At 50.6% G+C, this 8,177-nt stretch overlaps 1 protein-coding gene across 4 annotated transcripts; it reads left to right on the forward strand.

The window, feature by feature from the left end:
* The first annotated feature begins 599 nt into the window (after positions 1-599).
* IGSF11 (immunoglobulin superfamily member 11) lies at positions 600-5,741 on the forward strand. Of its 4 annotated transcripts, none has more exons than XM_075491803.1 (6): positions 600-714; positions 1,945-2,152; positions 2,933-3,088; positions 4,092-4,215; positions 4,529-4,594; positions 5,291-5,741. In XM_075491803.1, exons 1-6 carry the CDS (start codon positions 676-678, stop codon positions 5,739-5,741), a joined length of 1,044 nt encoding a protein of 347 aa, XP_075347918.1. In that variant the 5' UTR covers positions 600-675. The 4 variants fall into 4 exon arrangements, with proteins under 4 accessions (XP_075347918.1, XP_075347919.1, XP_075347916.1 ...); XM_075491804.1 differs by having other exon boundaries at positions 4,092-4,143; XM_075491801.1 differs by having other exon boundaries at positions 625-714; positions 4,092-4,214; positions 4,444-4,594.
* Positions 5,742-8,177: the final 2,436 nt, after the last annotated feature.

Below are 8,177 nucleotides of genomic sequence, written 5' to 3' on the forward strand. Positions count from 1 at the left end.
AGATTTAGATTTTTAACCCTTTAAATTAAAAATAGCACTAAAATGTTTCTGCTCATGCTGGACTTTATGAGGGGTAGAAGTGGGGGGAGAGCTGTGTTTCTTCTTTAATGATACACATTCTCCCTTCTTACCCCTTGGTGAAGACTTCTAGAATGCGGTTTTCTTTTCTGTTTCAGGGGTGTTGGGTATCATTAAGATTGACGGGTTTGAAAACATATTTCATTATCTCTTAGACACAGCTTGGCTGCTCTTCTGGCTCTTTCCCTGTCGCCAAAACAAAACCTGTTGTTTTCAGAGGCTCTGAAACTAGAGTGCTCTCACTTAAAAGGGCCGCCTATCTGCATTTGCCTGTGAAAAATGTCTGCATGACAGCAGCCTGATCTGTTGAGACAGGAATATAATTCTTTTTAGCCTAAAGTAATTAATAAGGGACAGTTGTGTAACAACAGGATGCTGCTGTCATGACCTGCATGTGTATGGGGCCACCTGCAATGCTTGAACTGGGTGTCCTTCTTCTGAATGCTTGAACTGGGTGTCCTTCTCTTTCCAGGTCTGGTGTGTCCTCTGGAGGTGTCAGTCAGTTCAGGGAGTATCCAGGTTGCCCGAGGCCAGACAGCAGTTTTGCCCTGCACCTTCACCACTAACGCTGCTCTCACTAACCTTAATGTCATCTGGATGGTCATTCCTCTTTCTAACGCCAACCAGCCTCAACAGGTAGGTCCTTTCTTACTGGAACATGCATTTCTTTGGGGCTTTCCTTTTCCTCACCCTTTTCACACTGATCTGGATGTAGTCCCTTTACAATGCTGAGTCTCTGGTTGTCCCAGAATGTTCCCTTCATCGCTGAACATGCCCTCTGGATCTTACATGAATCTGATTTCTTCAATGCTTTATTAACTGATGCGCATTGTGTCCTTGGCTGCCTTGGCTGGATGTGCAGTTGGGGCAGGTGTATGTGATACAGTATGGCTGCCCTGGATCTCTGGTGGTTTGTATGTTCAAAAGAGCACAGGAGATGTAATCCAGATTTTGGTGCACCGGATATGGGATTTGGAGGATCTGGGAGCAGCTGCAGGCTTAAACCTGTGAAATCTATGTAAAATGTGCCAGAACACATGGCCTCTCGTTCACTCATCTCCCCTTTTACTTCCCCTCTTACTTTTTCACTGACTGTTGCTTATGCAAGTCCATTCTTATGAACATTGGCAATAAGAGTCTCTTGTGGTGAGCACAAGAATCATAACCTGAGATCTGCTGGCCTGGTTTTTGCCCACATACTCTGACAGCAGAAGAATGCCAATGCTCTGAAATGCATCTGTCTTGGGTCACACTGCCCCTACCACATTTGGTATTCAGTTACGAGAACCTGCACTGAAGAGTAGTTGCTCCTCAGGGACTTGGTCTGAGTACAGACTGTTATATAAGCCGTCCGACTGGTAGAGGCTGTGCAGATTCAAGGGTTGCATTGCCTGTCATTCAGTTCATCCCAATGATCTTTGGTAAGCAGTGTCAAATCATGGCAGGATCTTACTGCTGAGACTCAAAATGATACTGTCCACTGGATGCATGCTTTCCAGAAAAGTACTCACTGACCTGCAGAGAGTCTCTGCCTCTCTACATCGATCCTGTCCAGATGGGTAACGACTATTATATGAAGCAGGCTGGGTTTGCCCATCCAGCTATGCCAGAAGACTTGATATCTGGTCTGTTACCTCTGTGAACATTTTTATTGACATAAACCAGGCTACAGAGTGTGTTCCTCTTTCAGAGAAAACACCTCTGCTAGGATGGGTCTGCCTGGGACAACTGTATATTGAAGTCTGGTTATTTAGAGATGCTTTAGGAACAGGTCCTTTCGGCTTTGGAAGTCCATGTTTTGCTTGCTGTTCTTCCTCCTTGCTCAGCTCCTGAAGAGTGTTGTTTGAGACTTCCTTTCTTTTCCAGGTTATTCTCTACCAAGGGGGTCAGATCTTTGGTGGTGCACCCCAGTTCTATGGGCGAGTGGGGTTTGCTGTGACAATGCCAACCACCAGTGCCTCCATCTTCATCAACAACACTCAGCTATCGGATACTGGCACATACCAGTGTTTGGTCAACAATCTTCCCGACCGAGGCGTCAGGAATATTGGAGTCATTGGACTTACTGTCTTGGGTGTGTTTATTGGGATTAGGGGGGAGAGGGGGGGAACGGGGACAAGGGGATCCTCTGCACATGATAGTGCGTCATAGCAGAGCAATATGGTAGCGTATGCATTGGAGCCCACGGACATCCTGTGGTGAGGGATGGGCTGCCTTGTGGGTCTTGTGGGAATTTGTATGGCACATAGCCTTCATATGCAGGTAGCATATAATGGAGTTTTACAAATATGCTGGAGAGAAAGCTTTTCTGGCAGCATTGTGATGTGGAGTTGCAAAGAAGAATGAATAAAGTACGAGGGCATCCTGGAGAGCTGAAGAGACCATAAGAGTTTTGTGCATAGCAACAGGAGAAGAGAATGACTTTAGATCTTTGTTTCCTTTTCATGAAAGCAATTAGTACTAGGATGTTAAATACTCCAGAGTGTGTGCCATTATAGGCATATGAAAGCAAAACCCAACCACAGCAAATTCTGTCTGCAGCTCTGTTAGCTCTCACCACCCTTGTTGTCTCAAACACAGAAATGTTCACCTTCTTTTTCTCTAGAGAGGGATCTAAGAGTACTGGGTCCTGTGAAAGTCAGCAGTAGTCTGTAACCTTGATGGGCTGGTGGGTCAGGAATCTTCGTGAATTGTCACCTCCCAAACCTTAATGGGTTTTTGTCTGCTGCCTCCTTCTTGTCCCCTTGTCAGCTCATGCCAGTGTCCTTGCTTTCCCCAGCAGCGCGTGTCCAGAAGGAGCCTGCTTTTGGTCATATTTCCTGATCTGCTGTCACTTTCCCCTCTTCTCTCGCAGTTCCTCCTTCTGCCCCACTTTGCAGAATCCAGGGGTCTCTGGACGTGGGCAGCGATATCACACTGACCTGCAGCTCGGAAGAAGGCATCCCCCGGCCAACATACCTCTGGGAGAAACTGGACAATGTTCCCAAGTTGCCCCCAACTGCCACACAAGGTGCTCGTTCTGTTGATTATCCTCTTATTTCCCAGGTGACAGCCTGGGCTTTCCTTTGTCTGAGCTGCCAGAGGTGGCATGGCTCATTGAGTGTCTGCCATCGTTTGCATGGTCACTTTATTGGAACGAAGATTCCTAGAGCCCATGGTGGACTAGGTACCCTCCAGTGGCCACTTAAATTTTCATGGTTTTTTGGTACAGAAACATGTTCCCCATTGAGGAACAAGGGCCTGGTCAAATGGGAGAGAAAACATGGTTGCCAGATGTTGGCATGTGGCTGGAGACTTCAGCTGCTGACTCACCTGCATTTTAAACCAAATGAAAGGCTCATAGATTGGAAACTGGGAGAAGGGAGGCAGAACCATCCCAGGAAAATACTGCCAGCATTTCACACTGAGGTCACTGTTCTCCAATAAGTTACTGCCAGAGCTGCCTTTCAGGTGTGTGTAAGAGCAAGGCTCTGATCAGACTGGGTATTGCTCAGCCCCAAGTCCCATCCATAAGATTTCTTAGCCTAGGTGTCCTGCCCAAGTAGTGATAGCTGTACCTTTGCCCTTTATCTTGTATTTTAAGAATACACAAGCATTTAAGTTTTACATAATCCAGGAATGAGGAAAAATGGCAAAGCAGGGGGTGGAGAGCCCAGGGATGGAAGAGCAGGGGTTCTGCAGGGCAGGATTGAATTTAGCAGGTAGATCTGGGTATAGGTAATTGCACATCTCTTCTTTCCTCCCTTTTCTCACACAATGCTGATAGTCCCAAGCTTTCATTTGCAGAAATTCATCTATAAGAAGAAAAAGAAACATCTAGTGTAAGCTCCTTAAGACCTAATCTTGTGTGTGTGTGTGTGTGCGCGCGCACAATGCCTCCATCTCAAGGTTATTTCCTAATTTATTTCTCTCTTAAGAGTCTCACACCAAAATTCTCTATTTGCTGGCTTTGCCTTTTCATGTTTTTCCTTAGGGGGGGGAGGGACTTAAATCCTTCTTTTCTCTCTGACTAGACCAAGTCCAGGGCACTGTCACACTCCGAAATATCAGCACTGTGTCCTCAGGTCTTTACCAATGTGTGGCTTCAAATGCCATTGGAACCAGCACTTGCCTTCTGGACCTGCAAGTCATTGCACGTAAGTGTTTTGCCAAGGGAGGCTTGGCCACCTGCTTCTGTCTTGTGACAGTAAAGTGTGTAACCATGTTTGCTGTGAGCCACCATGTGCCTCTCTATCGGAAGATCATTGTGCCCTGGAATGGGGACGTTGCTTTTCCCCCCTCCCAAGCTGGTAACTTCAAATGCTCATGGGTGGCTACAGCCCAGCCCTGATTTTTTCTCCTTTCTCTGTTCAATTGTCCCCACAGCCCACCCCCGGAGCATTGGCCTGATTGCAGGAGCGGTGGCCACAGGCGCCATCGTGCTTGTTGTTTGCATTGTGTTGGTGGCCGTGGCACTGTTTTACTGGAAAAATAAACACAAAGAAGAAGAGGAGGAGGAGATTCCCAATGAGATAAGGTAAGGACCAGGGAAAGCTGGTGGCACGGGAGCTCTGATCGCCCAGCAAAAGCAGCAGCTGGTAGGAAGGCAATCAGAAATCTCACTCTTGCTAATCCTGAGTGTGTTCCCCTGGGCCAGGAGATGTCCATATCAGTCCAGAAAAAGGAGGGAGCAAATGAAGAATGGTAACGACAGATTTTGTTTGCAGTATTACCTTTATTGAGAGCTTTGGTTTGACATTGTTAGCTCCACAGGAGAGTGACTCTGCATGTGGTGGGGTGCACAATACCAGACAGTGATAGCTGAAAAGCTCTGGAGATACAACTGTAATCTTCTCTGGTGTTACAGCCACACTGTTTCCCTCTGGTAGCTTCCTGCAGCTCCCCTGAGGATCAGCTTCATTGGTTGTACAGGTACAGTCATACTGACTGCCTGCGTAGTACCGGTGGCTGTGACAACCACTGGTTTTGCCCCCCTAGACACATGAGCATGGGTTGTTTGCCTCAGCGGCAGGCACACAGAGCAGTTAACGTGCACAGAGCTGGGTCCTGCAAAAAGGGATGAGCAAACAGGCCAAGGAGCAATGCTGGTTCACGTTGGTGCTGTCCTTCACCTTGAATTGATGGTGTTGACCCCAGCAGGGTGTGGCGGGGAGTGGGTGTTGGGCAAGTGGTGAAGCATCCTCCATATGCCCTCACACCCTTTCTTTCCCAGGGAGGACGACCTGCCGCCCAAATGCTCCTCTGCCGCAAAGACATTCCACGCTGATGCATCCTCGTCGGAGAACGACACCCTCACTTCCTCCAACACCTACAACAGCCGCTACTGGAACGACCCCAAAGCCAATCACGCCACAGACTCCTTCACCCGGTTCAGCAACAGCAATGACGCCCACCAGCCCCCCTTCTCCCGCTCGGGGAGCACGAGCACCCGCCCCGTCTATGCTAACGGCGGCCACCCATCCCCGGCTCCCCCTAAGACGCTGGTGGTGACGGCCAGCACGGCACCGTCCCCTCAGGAGGTGATCCGGAGCAACGGTTCAGTCAGCAGGAAGCCGCGGCCGCCGCACACCCGCTCCTATGCCGTCAGCCAGGCCACACTGGAGCGGATCGGGGCTGTCCCTGTCATGGTGCCCGCCCAGAGCCGGGCCGGCTCCCTTGTGTAGGGCCATGCCAGTGGCCAAGAGCCAAGCAAGGGGCCTCTCATACCCGGTGGGGCGAAGAGACCCTACTCCTTCCTGAAAGGTGGCGAGGCAGCGGGGGGACACACATGCGCCTCTCCCCCCTGCCCTCCCCTTCCGAGGCTGCTGCCAGCCAGTGGGACAGCCCCGGCCGTGCCGCATCCCCCCCCGGCTGTCGGGGCTCCTCATGCCGGTGGACGCCGCAGATGTGCCAAGGCCGGGGGAGCAGGGAGGTCGGGACGCACTCCCAGCTGCTGGGCCCTGGCTGGGACGTGCACCTGGCCCTGACCTCGGGGGGGACTTTTGCTTTTGTTTCCCATTGGTTTTGTTGAGGGTCGATTCCATCCATTTGGGTCTTTCAGGGAGGTTTGGGGAGATATATATATATATTATTTTTTTTCCGTTGTTGTTGCTGTTTTATTTCCAAGAGGATGACAGCCTGCATTGGAGCAGGGAGGGCTGAGCAGGGAGGGGTGCTGAGGCAGGGTATGCCTCGACATGGCGGTCCTGGCCCCCTCCCCGTGGCCCCGGCCCTGCTGCCAGGTGAGGGAGGGCGGTGCGCCGGGGCTGGGTGTGAGGAGGCACGGGCCAAGCTGGAGGGGCAATCTGGAGGCACAGCCATCAGCCTGGCCAAGGGGGTGGCTGGGCAAGGGCGCGGACCGGAGAGCATTTGTCTTTATTTGTTGCAGTTCTTCCCCCACCCCAGCACGCACACAGACACACACAGGTCCTCCTCAGACTGGGTATTTTTCCTGCACTATCTTGGGGTGCTGCCAGAGCCCTGTTCATGGCTCTGGAGGATGCAGCCGTCTCAGTGTTTTTCCCTGAGATGCTCCATGCAGGGCGAGGGTGCATCACTGCTGCTGCTGCTGCTATAGGGCTCGTGTCTTTTTTTTTTGGGGTGTTGCTGGGGTTATTCAGGAGGCAGAGAGGAGCAGGGTGGCATGCCAGAGCAGCAGGCATCATCGGCTGCTCTGGTTCGGGGAAAGTGGCTTCAAACCCCACAGCTTTGGTGTTTGCATGATGGGTTTTCCTTATGGGGCTATCCAGGGCTGGCCGGCATGGCAGGGCACGTGTTGTGGGGCCCTCACACGGATGCATCAGTTTTCATTCCTGCTCTCCCACTGCACAGACTTCCCAGACACTGAGGTTGGCAGGATTCATTTCCAAATCTCTTTCCTCAGAAAGAGTGAAAGCAGGGGCTTAATGGAGGGGGTAACCCTGTGCAAGCCCACGTGCTATCTCTCTGCCTCCCCTGCTTCCCGCAGTGTCCGCGGGCCAGGTACTGGTGGCATCTGCCAGTGGCTCTGCCATCTCCTCGCAGCCAGGGAGGTGGTTGTGGCTGGCACCTATCCTTTTTCTATTGCAACTAAATAGCCTTAATCAAAGCCAAGAGTTGAAACCACTGAAGGAACCTGGTGCCATTTGGAGGGCTGGACTGAGGGCTGGGACTTACCCTCTTAGAGAGCACTGGCTCAAAGTGGCCAGGTCCTCCTGCATAACACCAACCCTTGCACATGTAAAGGCAGTGGTAACCTCCAAAAGCACCACAGCCCTCCCAGGTCTGCTCTTGGAAAAGCAATGTGGGGAGTCACAGGTGACTTTCCATAGCTCTCTCATTGGAAAAAAGGGTCTGTTTAAGCCAACAGACTCTTCGTCATCCCCACTTCCCTTGTCCTGGCACGGCTTTACTTTCCCTAACAGTGCACAAACTTTGGGCAGGGCCTTCTGCCTGAGCGGTACCTTTCAAATGCAAGCACAGACTCTGAGGAAGAGGGGGAGAGGTGAGGGCTGGGTTCCCACATGGACGGACTGGCTTTTGGGGAGGTTCCCAGGCAGCGCGAGGTTTGAAGCTTGGCTGAGATTTTGTGCCTTCTTTGCTTAAAATAGAGAAGAAAAGAAAAGAAAAGTAAAGAAAAGTAAAGAAAAGAAAGAAAAGAAAGAAAAGAAAAGAAAAGAAAAGAAAAGAAAAGAAAAGAAAAGAAAAGAAAAGAAAAGAGAAAAGAAAAAGAAAAGAAAAATGAGGAAAAAAAAATCCAACCTCCCTGCCTTCCCCCTCCTACACAAATCTGTCCAGAATGGGTGCAAACCCCTGCGGCAGCGCAGGCAGGCAGTTGCTCTGTGTGTGTGTACACATGTTTCACCAGAGCAGTCTTTTCTGCTTGTCTGCTCACTTTGCTGCTGGGTGGTAGGATTGACAGGGGGAAGAAGAGTGGCTTTAGAAACCCTAATGTGGGAGGGGGAAAAAAAAATCAAAGAAAAGCCCAGACACGTTCTCTCTGCTTTTATAACAGCCCCTGTGCAACATTTACGGGAACACTGCCCTCAGCAGTTCCCCTCCTCTACTGGGAAAGCTCTTCTGGTTCCTACCCTCCATGAGACTGTTTGCTCCTCTTTCTTTGTTCTTTCTAATTGTCTAAA

The sequence above is a fragment of the Mycteria americana genome, chromosome 1 (genome assembly GCF_035582795.1).
Source record: "Mycteria americana isolate JAX WOST 10 ecotype Jacksonville Zoo and Gardens chromosome 1, USCA_MyAme_1.0, whole genome shotgun sequence".
NCBI lineage: Eukaryota > Metazoa > Chordata > Aves > Ciconiiformes > Ciconiidae > Mycteria > Mycteria americana.

Bases quoted from the DNA above. Each gene is read 5' to 3' on its own strand.
- IGSF11 (XM_075491801.1), top strand. From the start codon at position 676: ATGGTCATTCCTCTTTCTAACGCCAACCAGCCTCAACAG. The intron at 3,089-4,091 runs GTGCTCGTTCTG...CTCTCTGACTAG, and splicing joins GCCCCCAACTGCCACACAAG to ACCAAGTCCAGGGCACTGTC. The intron at 4,215-4,443 runs GTAAGTGTTTTG...TTGTCCCCACAG, and splicing joins GGACCTGCAAGTCATTGCAC to CCCACCCCCGGAGCATTGGC.